The sequence below is a fragment of the Bufo bufo genome, chromosome 4 (genome assembly GCF_905171765.1).
Source record: "Bufo bufo chromosome 4, aBufBuf1.1, whole genome shotgun sequence".
Taxonomy (NCBI): Eukaryota; Metazoa; Chordata; class Amphibia; order Anura; family Bufonidae; genus Bufo; species Bufo bufo.
In genome coordinates, this window is record NC_053392.1 from 349470151 (window position 1) to 349489156 (window position 19006).

The window sequence follows — 19006 nt, forward strand, 5'->3', positions numbered from 1 at the left end:
GGTCCATGCATCAGAATAGCAACGTTACCCCATTGCGCATTACATGCAGATTTGCATGGGGTAATCAGTAATGTAATACAGTACCAGCTACGTAGAAAAATCTTATCTACATGTTGCAGAAGGTTTCTGGGTGTAAATGAACCTGCGGTGTGGATTTTGAGATCCACGTCGGCTCTTTCTGCAGATTTTAATTGCGGTTTCACCCTTTGCGATGCATACAGTGAAATCTGCGACAAAATAGATACGTAACGCATGCAAATTCTGACACGGATTTGTTGTGAGATCTACATCAAGTACATTCAAGTGTACAACGTAGGCAAGGCACTTTTACACATGGCAGAAATTCTCATACATTCACGTGTGCACATAGGCAAGGCCACCTGCACACAGGTAAACGCGCATAAGATCCGCACGAATATCAGTGCGGATTGTATATCCACAATGTCTAACAGCGTTTTTTGGAGACCTCACCATTCCATTGAAAAGGGTGAAATTCACAGCTAAAACCACAAATTTCCACATGGAAAAAAAATCTGCATCGTGTGCATGAGATTTATGTAATGTCATACACTATGCTGGTAGCGTAATACGCTGTGGTTTTTCTACACGGGAATCCACGTGGAAAAACTACACGTATTCCGCGTGTGCAGCTGGCCTAAAGGGGCTGCAAAGGATCTGTGCCAGTTGGCATGAACCAATTGGGTGCCTGCACACGTTGCAGTTTATGTGCAGTTTTTCCATGTGGATTTTTGTGCAGAAAAACCCCAGTGTAAGGCCTCATGCACACGGCCCGTATTGCGGCCCACGAACAGGGGGTCTGCAATATACGGGCCCCGGACGTTTGTGCACCGCATCACAGATGCCGATCTTTTTTTTTGCGGTGCGGACGGATCACGGACCTATTCAAGCTGAACGGGTCTGGAACCATCTGCGGCAGCCGCACGGATGGTGCAAATTGCAGCCCCCCATTGCACGGAATGGCCGGGCAACGGATGTGTGCATGAGGCCTAATATAGTGTCTGCAAAATGAATGAGATTTGCCAAACACATTGCGTATTTCATACGTGCGGAAATTGATTGATCTGGATTTTAAAATCCACAGCATATCAATTCTTTGTGGGATTCCGCACATTACGTAACGTGGTTTTCCCCATAAACATCAAAGGGGTTGTTAAAATGAACCAAAAATCGTAAACAAAAACGCCACAAAAACCACGATAAACAGTGCAGCATTATGTGTGGTTTTTATTGCATTATTGATGCAGTGCTTACAAAAAATATAAAACCTCACACAAAAGACTAAATGCATCACCAAAAACCTGGCACCGACCGCGCGGCGGAGGACTGCTCACTTTTATGTAGTCATCCATGTCAACTGGTCTTCCCCAAATCACCCCCCAGGCCACTGCAAGCACTTAAAGGGGTTCTCCGCTGCTTACACCCCTCTGGGGTTTCATTCTCACTTCATAGAAACCTTTTATTACTCCCCTTGTCAGTGATTCCTGACTCTGGGAACCTCAGGGCCACTCCGCATTATGAGGCACTGGTGGGGGCCCGGCTCGCACAGATTGCACCCCTCCCCGGGCAGGCTTTGGTGCAGTCCTGCACTATATAAGCGCACTGCAGGCAGCTTGCGGCAGTTAGTATCTGATTAGTAGGGATGGAGGGGCAGCGCTGTGCCGGGCGGTTCGATACATGGCTGGCCAGCTTCATGGCTCCGCGGCCCGAGGACGAGCAGTACTGGGAGGCGGAAGGAGCAGACGGGAGGACGAGCGCCCCCTGCCGACGGCTGCTCCACATGTGTGATGAAATCCTGTTGCAGATTTTGGATCTCCTTGACCCTTTCTCTCTGCTCCGTGTTGGCGGCGTGTGCAGCACACTGTATCGGGTCAGCAGCACAGATAGCCTGTGGGCCAAGCACTGCAGGGTGGGTATAGTGCCAAGGGCATGGAATGAGGGATGCCAGTGTGCTGGTACCTGTTGTGGCCGTGCATTATCATAGTGACTGAAGTTATGATCATGCAGTTTCCCAGGGAATGGCGCACAAATGTCTCCCTTTTTGTTGAAAAGTAAATATTCGATTGGCTTGGTGTAGGGATTTCACAATGCTGGCAGCATGGATAGTGGGTGACCATGCCGGGAACATGTATCATCATGGACGTATTAACCTCTTATGGGCTGTTCCTTCTGGGGCAACCCTAGAGGGTATATATGGCCATCATATAGGGGCGCGTACAAAGGTTTACATGTCAACCCATTAAAGGGGTATTCTGATAATGTGAAGTTATCACCCATCTACAAACCTCTATGGGACCTGCTGGTGAATGGTTGATCTGGTGGGGCATGGGGTCATGTTCTCACCATCATTGGGCTTTCTAGTGATATGACCCCAATGTTCTAATAGTTATCTGTATAGGGGATAAAATAAACTTACCAGGACACCTGTCATCAGGATCAACCCTATTAAACCAGACATACTGGCAAGTAGGGCCCATCATGTTGATTTAACCCCTTCAAGCGACAGCCAGTTTGGACCAAATGCCGGAGCCCCATTTTTTTTAATCTGACGTCGGTTTATGTGGTAATAATCTGGAACACTTACTTATCTAGGCCATTCGGAGATTGTCTTCTCGTGACACATTGTACATCATGTTAGTGGGGCATTTGAGTTCATGCGGTTTACCTTTTATGCATAAAATCTAAAATTTGGGGAAAAAAATTGCTATTTTCAAAATTAGAATTTCTCTGCTTTTAAGATGGATAGTGATACTTCATAAAATAGTTATTACTTTACATTCCCTGTATGTCTACTTTATGTTGGCATCTTTTTGTAATTGTCATTTTATTTTTTAGGATGTTAGAAAAATAGGGGTTTGGAAGCAAATTTTAAGTTCTAAAATCCACTTTTTTTGAGGACTAATTCAGTTATGAAGTAACTTTGAGGCTTACATAATAGAAACCACCCATAAATGACCCCCATTTTACAAACTACACCCCTCAAGAGATTCAAAACTGATTTTACAAACTTTATTAATCCTCTAGGTGTTCCACAAGAATTAATGCAAATTGGAGGGGAAATGTTAAAATTTTATCTTTTTATTTTTTTGTTCAGATTTTCCTGTAACACAGCAAGAGTTAACAGCCAAAGAAACCACAATATTTATTACCCTGATTCTGCAGTTTTCAGAAACCTCTGTGTTAGGGTTGTCCCGATACCACTTTTTTAGGACCGAGTACAAGTACCGATACTTTTTTTCAAGTAGTCACCGATACCGAATACCGATACTTTTTTTAAATGTCATGTGACCGTTTTGGGGGATCTGTGGATGACGCACTGTCATGTGGGGGATCTGTGGATGGCACTGTTATGGGGGATCTGTGGATGGCACTGTTATGGGGATCTGTGGATGGCACTGTTATGGGGGATCTGTGGATGGCACTGTTATGGGGGATCTGTGGATGGCACTGTTATGGGGGATCTGTGGATGGCACTGTTATGGGGGATCTGTGGATGGCACTGTTATGGGGGATCTGTGGATGGCACTGTTATGGGGGATCTGTGGATGGCACTGTTATGGGGGATCTGTGGATGGCACTGTTATGGGGGATCTGTGGATGGCACTGTTATGGGGGATCTGTGGATGGCGCTGTTATGGGGATCTGTGGATGGCGCTGTTATGGGGGATCTGTGGATGGCGCTGTTATGGGGGATCTGTGGATGGCACTGTTATGGGGGATCTGTGGATGGCACTGTTATGGGGGATCTGTGGATGGCACTGTTATGGGGGATCTGTGGATGGCACTGTTATGGGGGATCTGTGGATGGCACTGTTATGGGGGATCTGTGGATGGCACTGTTATGGGGGATCTGTGGATGGTACTGCTATGGGGTGGGATATCTGTGGATGGCATTGTTATGGGGTGGGGGGATCTGAGGATGGCATTGTTATTTGGTGGGGGATCTGTGGATGGAACTGTTATGGGGAGGATCTGTGGATGACACTGCTATATGTCATCCACAGATCCCCCTCATAACAGTGTCCCCCAATACACCGGGCCCCGCCGCTCACCGAAGTATTTATAAACGTGAATCCTTATCCTGTTGTTAAGTTGAACTAACGCTGCCCTCTCCCATGTTCCCCTGTATCCCCCTGTATCCCCACAGCACTTACTTAAGCTTCCATAGCAGGCAGAGCGGACGGCACCAGTAACGTCACTCACTGACGTCGCGCGCCTGCTCCGCCTGCTTCACTCATAAAGTGGGCGGAGCAGGCGCTCGACGTCAGTGAGTGACGTTACTGCTGCCGTCTGCTCTGCCTGCTATGGAAGCTTAAGTAAGTGCTGTGGGGATACAGGGGGATACAGGGGAACATGGGAGAGGGCAGCGTTAGTTCAACTTAACAGGATAAGGATTCACGTTTATAAATACTTCGGTGAGCGGCGGGGCCCGGTGTAAGAGTACAGTGACTGCACCGGGCCCCGCCCATAGTTACGCCCAAAGTATTCTATTTATGTATCGGGGCGGGGTATCGGCGGCTGAGTACCGCCGAGAAAACTCGGAATCGGTCCCGATACCGATACTAGTATCGGTATCGGGACAACCCTACTCTGTGTGGTCGTAAACTGCTTTATGGGCACACAGCAGGGTGCAGAGGGAAAGGAACACCATAATCTTAACGGAGGGCAGATTTTGCTGGAATGGTTTTCAGGTGCCATGTCACATTTGAAGAGACCCTGAGGTATCCCTAGAAAGAATGGGCTGTAGTTTTTATTGGTATCCTTTTTGTGTACATGTCTTTTTGATCACTTTTTATACCTATTTTTTTTTTTTTGGGGAGGTGGGCAAAAATTGCTTTTTTTTCTATGGGGTTCCTCTTGTGGTAAATATTATGGAGTATTCATTTTGTTTCGGCCGGTAAATATTTAGATTTTATTCTGTGGGTTCATACGAATGTGGCGATACCAAATTGATGGGTCTTTTTACTTTTTTTAGCATAAAATCCCTTTTGTGTTAATTCTATTTTGCATCACCATATACTAAAGTCCATAACCTTTTTATTTTTTCACCAATATAGCTGTATGGGGGCTTGTTTTTTGTGGGACATGCTGTAGTTTTTATTGGGTACATATGTCTTTTTGATCACTTTATTTTTTGTGGGGGTGAGGTGACAAACACAATTCCGTCATTGTTACGGCGTTCACCGCGCGGGATTAGTTACATGATACTTTTATAGATCAGGTTGTTATGGACACGGCGATACCAATCATGTAGTATTGTTTTTCATTTTTTAATGACTTATAAATCAACAGATATGAGGACTTTTATTTTTATTTAAATGTTTACTTTAACTTTATATTTATTTTTTAAATCAAGACCCATTTGGATCTTGAAGATCCAGTGGGCCTGATGCATATACAGTGCATTGCAATAGTTATCTGATGCAATGCACTGTATAGTCTGTGCTACATTTACACTAAGGCTGATCAGCCTTGGGCTACTTTCACACTGGCGTTTTTGCTTTCCATATGTGAGATCTGTTCAGGGCTCTCACAAGCGGTCCGAAACGGATGGCCCTAATGCATTCTGAATGGGAAAGGATCTGCTCAGAATGCCTGTTTGCCTTCGTTCCATCTCCATTCCGCTTTGGAGGCGGACATCAAAACGCTGCTTGCAGCGTTTTGATGTTAGTCTGACGAAACTGATCCGTTCTGAACAGATGCAGACGTTTTTGTATTATCTGAACTGATCTGTCTGTGCAGATCCATGACTGATCCGCACCAAACGCGATTGTGATAGTAGCCTTAGGTACATGGCAGCCCGGGCGACTTGGTAAGGTGTCTGGTTGCCATGGCAACCACTGGGCTGCTGCCATCGCAGCAGCTACGGCCCGATGGAAGAAAGAGGGAGCTCCCTCTCAACTCTATGAATGCTGCTTGCGGCTACTGACATAGGCATCTATGGGGTTAAATTTCAACCATTGCAGCAGAGTGTTAGCTGTAAGTTACAGCTGACACTGATGGCAGAGGCTCAGGAACGAAGCTGCTGCCATCACACAGACTCACTGCAGGGGGCATAGTGGGGGGTCAATGGCACAATCGGGGGTCAATGGCACAATATGGGGGCATGATCAGGGCCACAGTGGGGGGGTCATTAGATTATCTGGGGCATTGGTGGCACACAGGGGGTCTCCCATGGATATCACAGCCTGAGGGTACTTTCACATTAGCGGCAGGGGACTCGGGCGGGCTGGCTGTTCTGGCGGCTGAACAGCCTGTCGGATCCGTCCTGCCGCTAGTTCACGTGTGTCCCCCGACTGCTGCTGCCGGAAATCTGCCCCCACCCTCATTATAGTCAATGGGGATGGAGCGTCAGTCCGGGGGAACACGTGAACTAGCAGCAGGACGGATCTGACGGGCTGTTCACCTGCTGGAACAGCCTGCTGGAGTCCCCTGCCGCTAGTGTGAAACTAGCCTGAAACTAGCATTTTGTCACTGAAGCGCTCCAATTGGTTAGTCTGCAGAGACTAACAAATCGGAGCGCTTGCCGGCAAGGGACCACTATGGTCCCTTGCCGGCTTCTCTGTGCGTGGGGACTCCGGGGCTGTGACACTTTAAAGTGTCACAGCCCCGGTAAGCGGATTGGACGTGACTATGTCCAAATTCAGTAAGCCACTTGCAATATGGGCGTACAGTTACGTCCAAATGCCTTAAGGGCAGCATAAGCCCTAGCAGCCAGTATGCAGCCAGGTTGATCCTGGTTACAGAGGCTCCTAAATTTTCAGAGTTCCATGTAATGCCCCCTCAAGGGAAAGGTGTGGTTAATCCAAGTAATATGAGATGTTTGGGGCTTCTAGTGCCCTTTAAAACTCTTTTGTCTAAATGATAAACAGCTGCAGAGAAATCTGTTTTTATTCATATGCAAATGAGCAATTGGAGCACCTAGAGCCAGGGCTGAATCGTCTGAGCACTGCTATGTAACATGCCCACTCCCTTTGATTGGCAGGGCAAGACAGCAGGCTGAGGGCAAAGCTATGTCCAAGACTGCGCTAGCATGTAAATATCACTATGTACGGTACTATAGCGGCACTACAATGAGATCTGCTCAGAATGCTAATTTGCATATTACTGCTTTGTTCAGTCAGAATATATGATCATACAGACACCGGTTATAAGTATAGAAAAACATGCATTTCTATGTGGCAATGCTATAGCTTAGGTTAAGCTATTTGTTTTGCATGTAGAGATCTGTGGTTGGAATGTCCTTTATATTGAGTTTTTTTTAGAAAGCTAACAAATGTTACTGGTTTCTTAATAATCATATTTTGTCTGTGATTAAACAGGTAATAGTTTTTGGCACACAAACATTTCTCCATATAGTAAGGGATTATTATGATTTTATATATTATACTATAGCCTTTTAATATGGTTTTGAAAAAACAATAGAAAACATGTCTCTCCTGGGACTTAAACCGGGGATGTCTACATGCAGGATAGACCACTAAGCTATAGCATTAGCACATGGAGATATAGGTTTTTCTATGCTTATAGGATAACACACATTACTGGTGTCTGATTTTATATTGTGCCTGTAAATAAAGCAGTGATATGTATATTGGCTTTCTGAGCAGATCTCAGTGTGGTGACGCTATAGTATATAGAGTTTGATATTAACATGCTAGGACACAGCTCTGCCTGCAGCATGTCTAGCCCTGTCAATCAAGGGGAGTGTTCAGAGCACAAGGGGTGTTACAAAGCAGTGCTCAAAATATTCAGCCTTTCCTCCTGGTGCTCCATTTGCTCATTTTCATATGAATAAAAATGCAGATTTTTCTGTAGCTATTTATCATGGAGACAAAAGAAATGTATAGTCTTAATCAGCATGAGCCCTAGCAGACAGTGTCTGGTTTAATAGCCTCTTTAAATTTTTCAATGAGTTCCATGTAATACCCACTCAAGGTAAAGATGTGGTTAACCCAAGTGATATGAGATGTTTGGGGCTTCCAGTGCCCTTAAAAGGATTTTCCGAGTGTTTTATACTGATGACTTTATCCTCAGGGTAAGTCGTCAGTATCTGAGTTGTGGGGGTCTGACACATGGTCTCCATGTCAATCAGCTGTTTGAAGAGGCCATGACACTCCAGTGAACGCCACAGCCTCCTTGCAGCTTACCACTGAATACCTGCTGTGCTTGGTATTGCAGTCCCAATTACTTGGATGGGACTGAGCTGTACATGGGCTATGTGACTCCAGTGGCCCAGGAAAAGGCTGCAGCACTCAACAGGTACACTGCAGCCTGATCTTCAAGAGTAGGCTTCGGATCATAGATCGGAAGTCTATTTGTTAAAAAACCCTTAGTTTGTAATACTGTTTCTGTATGGCATTAAAATGTATGGGCTCCGTGGAGCCAGACTTTGTCTTGGCCAAAGTTGTTCTAGACTTCGCTGAATGACTACGGTATTCCTATTTGCTGATTTAAAAACATTTTAAAATAGGAATCCGAAGTCCGCTTTGGTACTGGCGGTTACCTCGATACCGAAGCAGACTTCAGATTCCTATTTTAAAATGTTTTTAAATACACAGGTAGGAATACCTAAGTCTGACATGACTTTGGCAGAGACCGTTTTCCTACACACAGCAAATGCTGTGCGGAAACAGCATTACCAACAAAGTTTTTCATTGAATCGACTTCTGATCTATGATCCAAAGCACAATTTGCTTTAGCTTAGACAAAGGGTTCTGGGATATGGACCCCCTACTGATCAGATACTGATGACCTTTCCTGATGGGTCATCCAGTGTAAAACACTAAGAAAACCCCTTTAACATTCTGAGGTTAATAACCCATGCTGATGTGATTCTGATTGGCCACACAGAGGCTAAGGCGCCATAAGTTGGTTTTGCAAGGAAGGGTATGGCACAAATGCTAGCTGGACAAATTGTTGCATGCAATGTTTTTTCCCCTTCCCCCACGACAGCACCACAGATGGCTCCGCCTCCCAGGACAGAAAATAAATGGGTCCGCACCTGTTCCGCAGAATTGTGGAATGGATGTGAACCCATCTTGCGGACGTGTGAATGGACCCATATGTTAGGCTGGCAGGACCCAAGGAGCCAGTAGTAGTCCAGGGCTGCTATGGTGCTCTTACAGCAGTCGTGTGTGTACTCCTCAATGGGAGTGAGACTGTGCTGGAGATTCCAGCAAAAGAACAGCCCAAGGTGGGTGTTGTATTCCGCTGCATCTGGCCAGAACCCAGCGTGGATGGGATCTTCCGTACGCTGGTACGTGCGGTCCAGAGGAGGAGGCATCGTGAGAACCGATGCTCTTCCGGGGGGGACGTGTGTTCCAAGCGACATTCTTTCGGGTGAGGTCTGGATGTGTTCCACAGGCGCGGGGAGAAGTTAGAATAATTTCAAAGGAGCAGGATGCCGGAAACATTCTGGCGTAGTGTTGGGAGGCTTCACAAGTAGGCTGTAGAGACCGGTTGTGCTCCCTTCGTTCCTGTGCCTGTATGTATATATTTTCAAACTGGCGGTTCTGCTGTCCTCGTATATTAGAACCCTCCGGTGAGGTGTTCTATCCCTCCTCATTAAAGTTATACTAAGATACTTCATTTTTCACCAGACGTCCTGGTTTTGAGATGGAGGAAAAAAGATCAGATCCAGTGGAAGGAGAGATTCTGGTGCCGGTACCTGGCAAACTTAGAGGGGGTAAGTGCCCAGTATTTGATACCATACTGAAATATGGTTATTTCTGTAGCTTGTGCCTAAGCAAGTATTGGCAAAGAGAGAATGAGTGCGCTGTATGTACATGTCCTCTGTCATCCTCATATACAAAAAAAGCTGTGCCAACAGTGTATTGAGAACTGTTGCTGAAGAGTCGCCTAGCTTTGAGAAATGAGATCTTATTGGGTCAGAGGTGAAATACTCCCTAAAACCTGTTGGACAAAAGAAGTCTGTGGAGCAGTGGGAGTCGGAAGCATGTTCTTCAGTGGATAGTGAAGTCTTTAAAGGGGACGACTCAAAATTCCTCTTCGGCAGATGACATGGAGGGTAGAACTTTATTTCCAGTGGAAGACACTGACAAGTTGCTAAAGGCGATATGATCCACCTTGGAATTGGAGGACTTAAAAGACGATAAGTCTGTGGCTGATTCGGTGTTTGAGGGCCTTGGGGAAAAAGGCACAGACTTTTTCCTTTGCATAAAAGTATGTTAGCCATTATTGACTGAGAATGGAAGAAACCAGATAAGGCCTTTATCACCAAAGGCTTTAAAAGAAAGTATTATCCCTTTTGAAGAGGAATCATCTTGGGATAAAGCCCCAAAAATAGATGTGGCTATATCTAAGATTTCTAGAAGGTCTTCCTTACCTTTTGAGGATATGGGATTCCTATGAGATCCTTTGGATGAAAAAATTTATGCTTGTCTTAGAAACACTTGGGAGGCTGCGGCCTCCACTTTCAGACCTAACATTACTGCCATGGTTACAGCCAGATCCATGGCCGTTTGGTTAAAGACTAGAATGTCAAATTAAAGAGATGTCCAAGAGAACAGATCCTAGCATCCTTGCCCACCTTCCAGAAGGCAGTTGATTTCATCACCAATGCTTCTGTAGATGCGGTTAAGCTGGCAGCTAGGGCTTCTTCCCTCTCCAATTCTGCCCGCCGAGCTCTTTGGTTGAAGAATTGGAAAGGGGGGACGACTACTTGTCCTCTAAACAAAGATTGTGTAGTATCCCTTGTCAGGGTCAGTTTCTATTTTGTTCAAAACTACTCTCCTGGAGAAGGCAGCGAATAGAAAAAAGATTTCCAGGGTTTTCTCAAGAATCCTCCTTTGCTCGCTTCAAAAGAGAAGACGCCCCTTTCGTACATCATCCAGATTTCCATTTCATCCACCATGATGGCTTACACATGAGATTGACCCCTTGACCTCTGTAGGGACAAACACAGATAGTTTAAAAGCCACCACCCACTCTCTTCAGAGTTTCCTGTCCCTACGGGGGTGTCACACAGAGAAGCCTCCCAGAGGGGAGGTGAAGAGTTTACTTTTACTTCAGTAGATTTTTGTGCCTTTACTGGTAGGATTATCCTACCGATCTTCTCCTCTGCCCTCCTGCAGCTCTTGCTAAAGCTGGGCAGAGGAAGTTGGGGTGATTCTTGTCCCTAAAGCAGGGGCCTGCTCTCACCCCTTTCTGCATGGTCTCCCTTCCTTTTGAAGAAGCAGACCTGGGAAAGCGAGATGCCACTCCATGTGAAAACTAGCAGGCGATTCTGACAATATCTCCATTGACTCCAGCAGCATGTCTGCTCCAGAGGCCCCTGGAACCCGCATGGACATTGCAGACCCACCTTTGGCTCCTTCTGGGAGTTCCCCTGTGGGGATAATCAGCAAATGTCACTTGTTTTCTTTTGAAAGTTTGCTCTTTAGTAGGGAGTAAAAATAAACTAAAATCAAACAAATATATATTAAGTGTGCCACTTAAAAAAATAATAATCTCCCGCGGCGAAGGCTGGGCAGCGGGGGCAACATGGACGCTCGCTCCGACTCATGCTGGGGCCTGCGTTTCCATTCAATTTGGGTCTTCCTTCCACGCAGAGTAGGAAGCAGACCTCCAATGGCCACAGTCTCAGGGGGCGCTCGCTCCAGCTCATTCTGGAGCCTGCGCAGGCTCCATATTGCGACCGGGCTTCCACAGACATTCAGGAAGCAGACCACTGATGCCGGCACTCACATGGGATGTGCATGTGCTGTGTGGTGCACGCTTCATTGATACTAGCAATAATGAATGGCGGAAGGGATCTACGGCGCACAGGGATGACATCAAATGCTGACAAGGTTAAATGTAGCTCTCGTGTATCTCTGGAACAGCAACTCCGCCACCGTGTTAACATAGGAAGCTCCAGCATCCCGTCAGGAGGGTCTGACCCCTCTCCGGCTGCACCTCCGGTGAGTTCTCCTATGGGGAGTATGGTCCATATGATACTTGGTTACTCTTCTGTTCCTTAGGGAGCTAGAGAAAAAGTCTATGCCCAGACCTCTAAAGTGCGCTACTTGTGCCAAGAGACTTCCAGATAACTACAAAAATTTATATACAAGTGGCAAAAGTTGAGGACTTATCTGCCATATGAGGATTCAGGACAATTAGGAGATCACATGGAACGAAAGGCAGATGTCCTTTTAAGGAAATGCTGGGAAGCCTCCATGTTTCAGATAAAGACAAACAGCGGCAACTTCTGTGACTAGGGCTATGTACTCTGGGTCAATTAGTTAGAAAATCGCATAAAGAATAAAGCTCCTAGGGAAGAAATTTTTACCTTCTATTCCATTTCTTAGGTCCGCCACTGCTTTTCCGGCTGACACTTCTGCAGAATCAGTCAGATTGCTGGCTAAAGACTCGGCTCTTTCAGACTCTGCTAGGTGAGCGCTCTGGATGAAATCCTGGAGGGGGTGATAGGACCTCCAAAGAAAATTTGTACTCCATCGCCTTTTCAGGGGAGAATGTCTTCGGCCCTGTACTAGGAAAGTGTCAGATAAAAAGAAGGGTTTTCTGGAAGAGAATAAAAGGAAACCTTTTCATCCCTTCAGTTCGCAGTCCAGACCCTGGGGGGGGTTGAGGGAAAGCGGGTGCTTGAGTTATCAGAAAAGGGGCTTCCTTAATTCCCAAAAGTCACCAGAATAGGAGGGGGTTTGAGGAATTCTCTGACCCAGTGGAAATGTAACATCAAAAATCCCTGGGCTTAGACATCGTGAATGTTTATAAAAATAGAATTTTCCTCTACTCCTCCTCCATTAAGATTTTGGGCCCCACCGTTTTATTAAAAATATGGCAAGGTGTTTAGACGAAAAAAGGTAGTAAAAAATATACCCGATTTAGACTGGGGAAGGACTCCTATTCAAGGTTATTCTTGGTACAAAAACCAGACTGATCTTCCAGTACCATCATAATTTTAAAAGATCTAAACAGGGCGATAACTTGCACAATGTTCAAAATGGAGGTGTTTTCGTTTATCGTTCCCTAAGGGGCTTATATGACATCTGTTGATCTAAAAGATGCTTACGATCCTGTTCCTATCTATCTCAATTCAAAAACATTTCTGAGATTTGCAAGAGATGACAAGGGATCAATGCATAATTTCCAATTAGCTGCCCTTGCTTCCTCAGCACCAAGAATCTTCACAAAGCTGGTTGTGAAGATGATATCTCCTCTAAGACAAGGACTACTAATCTTCCCATACTTGGATGATTTCCTTATAATAGGAAACTCAGAATTAGAAGCAATCAGTAAAGACAAATTTTTGCAAAAATGCAGACGGTTGGTTGGTAAACGTGAAAGTCCTTCTGGATCCTGTCATCCAACAGGAAGTTTCTAGGAGTAATGTTAGTTTCAATGTCTGAAACTTCATCTCTCCCACAGGGAAAAATTGACTATTTGGGAAAGAATAAGCGTTCCAATCACAAAACCAGGTGCTCTCAGAGGAGCTATGAGCATTCAGGGATTCATTACATTATGCAGACCTGGATCCTGAGGTGTTGGAACAGAAGTCAATCATCCCTAGACAGGAAGATAATCATTCCTTACAAAGTAGTCGTTTTTAAATTGGTGGAAAGACCAGTCAAAGAGTGGCTTCTGGCAGAAAGAACCATAGATACAAATCGTGACCGGTACAAGTTGGGGAACAAAAATAGCCCCCTCAACCTAGCAGGGAAATGGTCAGAGGAAATAAAAAAAAAAATCTCAAACTACAGAGCTGCGAGCGGTCTGGGAGACTCTAAAGCCTCATTCACACGTCAGTGTTCGGTCAGTGATTTCCATCAGTGATTGTGAGCCAAAACCAGGAGTGGAGCCTCCACAGACATAAGGTATAAGGGAAAGATCTGCACCTGTTCTGTTTAGAGCACCACCTGGTTTTGGCTCTCAATCACTGATGGAAATCACTGACCGAACACTGACTGTGTGAACGAAGCCTAAAAGTAGCTCAAAACCAGGTATGCAGAACTAACACAAAAATAAAATGTTCTACCCATTACAACAGTTCATCTCAGTGGATCAGAAAATCTAGAGGTGGACTTTTTGAGCGGAAAACCCTAGACCCGAAAGAATGGTCTTTAAATCAGGGAATCTTTAGGGAAATTTCCAAAAGTGGCAGGCCACAAATGGACTTGTCCGCCTCAAAGAAAAATGCAAAAGTCGAATACGTTTGTTTCTTAGATCCCAGAGAGGCCTTGGGCAGTAGATGCATTTTATTTTTTTCAATAAAACTGACATGGGACCTAGCATATGCTTTTCCTTCCTGGACTCTAATTCCCCCAACTCCTACAGGAAATTCTAAAACAGACCCAGTAATGGTGATATTAATAACCCCCTACTGGCCAAAAAGAAGCTGGTTCTCCATTCTAAACAAAATGGCTGACCGCTCGCTATCAGGCAGTAAGTTTGGAAGCCTCGCAGTTCCTTGCCTGAACCAGGCGGAGGACCGAGTGCTGGGACACCAGGGCCTGAGTGACCAAGGGGCATACAGTTAAAAAAAAAAAAAAAAACTAGCAGGGAAAGTTACCGCTATTTACCTAAAAATCTGGAAGATGTACTGTAGATGGTTGGGAGATGATTCTCCAAATATGTCCTCCCCATGTATTCAGAAAATTCTGGATTTTCTTGTGAAAGGTCAAACCTTTTAACTTGGGCCAAGTTCCCTAAAAGTCTACATCTGTGCCCTGGGGGCATTCTACAGATGGGTGAAATGTTTCATGAGGGCAGCATCCAGACTTAGACCATCATTAACTCCTAAAGTTCCTCAGGGGTTTTTAAATTTAGTCCTAAAGGGGTTTGACAAGATCTCCTATACTAGACATCTCCATTAAACATCTCTCCTTAAAACGTCCTTAATAGCCATAACATCGGCTAGACGTCTGGGGGAAATACAGGCCTCTCTTGCTGAGAACCTTTTCTTTTTAAATTTCCTGACAGGATAGCGCTAAAATTTAGACCTGGGGTTCCTTCCAAAGGTAGTCTCTGGCTCCTATCGGGACCTAGAAATTGTCTTACCATTTGTTTTATAGTGACACCAAAACCCTACAGAAGAACAATTTTCATCTTAGATGTAAGGGAAACTATCATCCAGTACCTGGAAGCCACTAAGATCTTTAGTAAAGAGGACAATTTGATTCAGTTCACAGGTAACAAAGGGAAGAAGCTTTCCAAAGAATCCATAGGTTGCTGGATTAAAACTCCTGTATCCTGCTGCTACGCTCTAATGGGTCTTACATGTCCTATGAAAATAAAAGCACATTCCACCAGAGCAATGTTGTTGTTTTTTTTTTTTTTTTTTTTCTTGAGCAGAAAAGGCTGGTGTATCTCTTGATAAAATATGAAGGGCACCTACATGGTCTAGTATAAATATGTTCATTAAACATTATCAAATAAATATCTCTGCTTCTGAAGATCTCACCTTAGCCAAGAAAATTCTGCAAGCAGTAGCCCCCCTACTGTATAATCTGTTAGTTCTCGTGTGGCAATCTGTTTATATACCTTTTTGTTATAAGGTTAAAGTTTTGAAAGCACCCACTTAGGTAACTTGTAAACACTGAAGGGCGAGAGTGGGTGGTGGCTTTTAAACTGTGTTCCTGCCCCTACAGAGGTCAAGGGGTCAATCTCACGTATAAGCCGTCATGGTGGATTCAAGGAAACTGAAAACCGGAATTAGACTTACCGGTAATTCTGAGTAGAAGGCAGTTGGGTGATTAAAGACCAGAATCCCATATCTAGAGTTACAAGAAGCAAAGGTTTCACGTTCGGGGGTTCTTCCTACCAGCTGGATAAACAATCTAAACAATGATGCCAGAAGCGCAGTGGGGGGAAGGTTGAAGTAATTCCTTCCCGCCTGGGAGAAGGTGGCAGGAGATTGGGTAAAAAATCTTTAAGAGAAGGACTAAAGCTGGAATTCCAGAAAAATCCACCTCAAATTTGTTTCCACAAGAGATCTCCAGAGATGGAAGTAAAAAAAAAAAAATAATAATATTGTTTAAACAGGTATTAGTACTGGTTCCAGCGGCAAAACAAGGGAAAGGATTCTACTCAACCCTGTTTTTAGTGTGTAAAAAAAAAAAAAGCCAGACAATACTTTTTGCACGATAACTTTAAAACTGAAATTCCTACTATTCAGGAAATTCAAGATGGAGATGGTAAAATCAGCAGTTCATCTTTTTCCCTGATGCTTTGTCAGTCATAGACTTAAAAGATGCTTATCACATGCTCATCAACAATTCCTCAGGGTAGCGGTGAACATAGAGGGGAAGGTAAGTCACCTTCAATTTCAGGCTCTTCCATTTGGCCTCTCCATGGCACCAAGGATCTTTATGAAAGTGGTGGGAGATATCATATTATTTTTTATTTTATTTTTTTCAGAAAACCAGACATTACTCAGAGTTGTGGGACAGCGGTTGAAATGAGTAACATCTTGGAGAGCTTAGATTGGATTATAAACTTAGAAAAATCCAGAATGTTACCACAGACACGACAATTATTCCTGGGTCTGCTCCTGGACTCTGTAGCTCAATCTTTCTGACTCAAGATTTTATATTCAGGCAAAAATAGTGTATTCAATCAGACCCAAAGTTGACCGTTCGGAAGGCAATGTCTATTCTAGGGTCACTGACTTCCTGTATCCCGGCTGTGGGCACATTTCAATGCTCGACAGCTTCAAAGAGATCCTTCTATCACTAAAGACAATTGGGGCATCTTTGGACTCGAAGATAATTTCCAAAAAGACACTAATATCACTGTCCTTGTGGGAAGATTATATGAACCTAAGCCAGGGGATTCCTTGGTGTTGCCCAGACCCTGTGGTACTAATGGATGCCAGCCCTTGTGAATGGGGAGTTGATTTCTTGGATCGGGGTCAGTGTTCTCCAATGCAGAATGCTTTCTCATCAAACAGGAAGGAGCTGCTGGCAGTAAGATTAGCTCTAAAGACGGCATTACCCTTTATTCAGCATGTCAGAATAATGTCTGACAATCGTGCTACAGTGGCGTATTTAAATCATCAGGGGGGGGAACCAGATCAGTCTCTCTCATGAGGGAAGCAGAGTTGTTGTTCCTAGAGATGGAAGAAAAGATTGCTTATGACTCGGCCCTACACATAGAGACAAGAAAATCTCAAGGTTAAGGCAAGGGGAGTGGTCCCTTAACCCCATAATTTTCGCAAAGATTGTGTGTCTCTGGGGCTGACCTTCAATAGATTTATTTGCCACCAGAAAGAACAGGAAGGTAGAGGAATTGTGTGCTCTCAATCTGAGGGAGTTCCCAAAGTGGGTGGATGCTTTTGCTCTAGAGATGAGACCATCCTCTGGCTTACGCCTTTCCCTCTCTACAGCTGATCCCTCTTGTAAAAAATAAATAATCAGGGACGAGGGTGCAAGGATGATCACAATCGCCCTGTTTTGGCTAAGAAAGGCATGGTTTTCTCTCCTAAAATCCATGTCGGTCTTGGATCCTCCCCAGAGGTTCCAGACCTTCTGGTGCAGGGCCCAGTACATCATCCAGAAGTAGGGAGGCTGCATCTCACGGCATGGAACTTGATAGGTCATTCCTAATACAGGGTTTTTCTAAAGCCTTAACAGCTACCTTGATTTAAAAGTAGGAAAGCAGTGACAAATTGTACTGTATTTACACTAGGATTTGGAAAAGATTCTTATCCTTTGCAGGAATAAAGGCAGATTCATGGCCCTGTGAAATTTCTATTGTACAGATTTTAGAGTTTCTTCAAAGGGGTTTATGAACCCTTGGATAGTGATTTATTTATTTATTCGCCCCCCCCCCCCCCCCAGGCGGTAGATAGAATCGTCCCAGTGACAGGTCCTAAATTTCTTATCTCAGGTTAATTAGCATATGTATCAAATCAGTTTTACACAATAAAAGCACACATATGAAGACTGGGTACTGTGGATGTGCTAGCGGTGATCTAGCAGCCCATGTCCTCAGCTCTATACCCAAAATCCCGGTGACTGGTTCCCTTTAACTGGGTAACCCTTTGAGCCTTTAGAGTCTTGTTCCGTAAAAATGCTTACCCTTAAGCTAGTCCTGTTGGTAGCTCTTAACATCTGCTAGAAGAGATTGAATCTTGCCAACCATCTCTATCAAACCCTCCCTTTATGTCGATTCTGGAGGATAGGTTAGTACTTGGGCCAGACCCAACATTTTTACTAAGTTTCGTCCAGGTCTAATAGGCTCCAGGAGAATCCTTCGGTCCTTATATTTTTATTATTTTTGCCAAGCCCAAAGATAATGGAGAGGGTTTTTTACTCTTTAGATGTGAGGAGAATTCTTATCTGTTTCCCAGGAGTGCAGGAAGTCCTCTGCTTTTATTCTTTTTTTTTTCAGGTGTTTAATAAGGGTAACACTGCCTCAAAGTTCCGTTGTCCAGATGGATTAGAACGGTCCTTTCTCTAGCATACTCCTATTTGGGATGTTCTCCTATCTCTGCTCATTCCACTTGGGCGGTCTCTACTTCTTGGGCAGAGAGGGCTAATGTATCCATTGAGCAAATATGTAAGTCTGCTACGTGGTCTTCTCCCTCTACTTTCTACCGTCACTATAGGCTGCAGCTTAATTCTGTCTCTGATCTTCTCTTTAGTAAGGTTTTGGAAGTGGTTTCCCACCCTTAAGAAAGGTGTTCTCTGTAATCTGTCGTGGGGGAAGGGCACAATGATTACTTACCAGTAATCAGATTTTCCAGACCCCACGACAGCACCCTTCCTCATCCTCCCCATGGTGTCTGTCTGTCTGATTGCACAGGGAATAGCAAAAAAAAATGTATAAACTAACTTAGGTTGGAGTACCTCTCATGCTCTGTAAACTCACTGAGGTGGGATAGAGGCTCCACCTTTTTTATGCTGCAGGTTTCCTATCCTGGGAGGCAGAGCCATCTCTGTGGTGCTGTCGTGGGGTCTGGAAAATCCAATCACCAGTAAGTGTAATCCTCTTTTTATTTATTTTTTTTTCTACTGAAACCTGA

The 19006-nt window shown here is 44.6% G+C and overlaps 1 protein-coding gene across 1 annotated transcript in view; it reads left to right on the top strand.

The window, feature by feature from the left end:
• The first annotated feature begins 1660 nt into the window (after positions 1-1660).
• LOC120999211 overlaps positions 1661-19006 on the top strand; it is a 58575-nt gene continuing 41229 nt past the window's right edge. The window contains exon 1 of the mRNA XM_040430084.1: positions 1661-1927. Within this exon, the coding sequence (XP_040286018.1) occupies positions 1661-1927 (267 nt within the window). The remainder of the gene's footprint in view (positions 1928-19006) is intronic.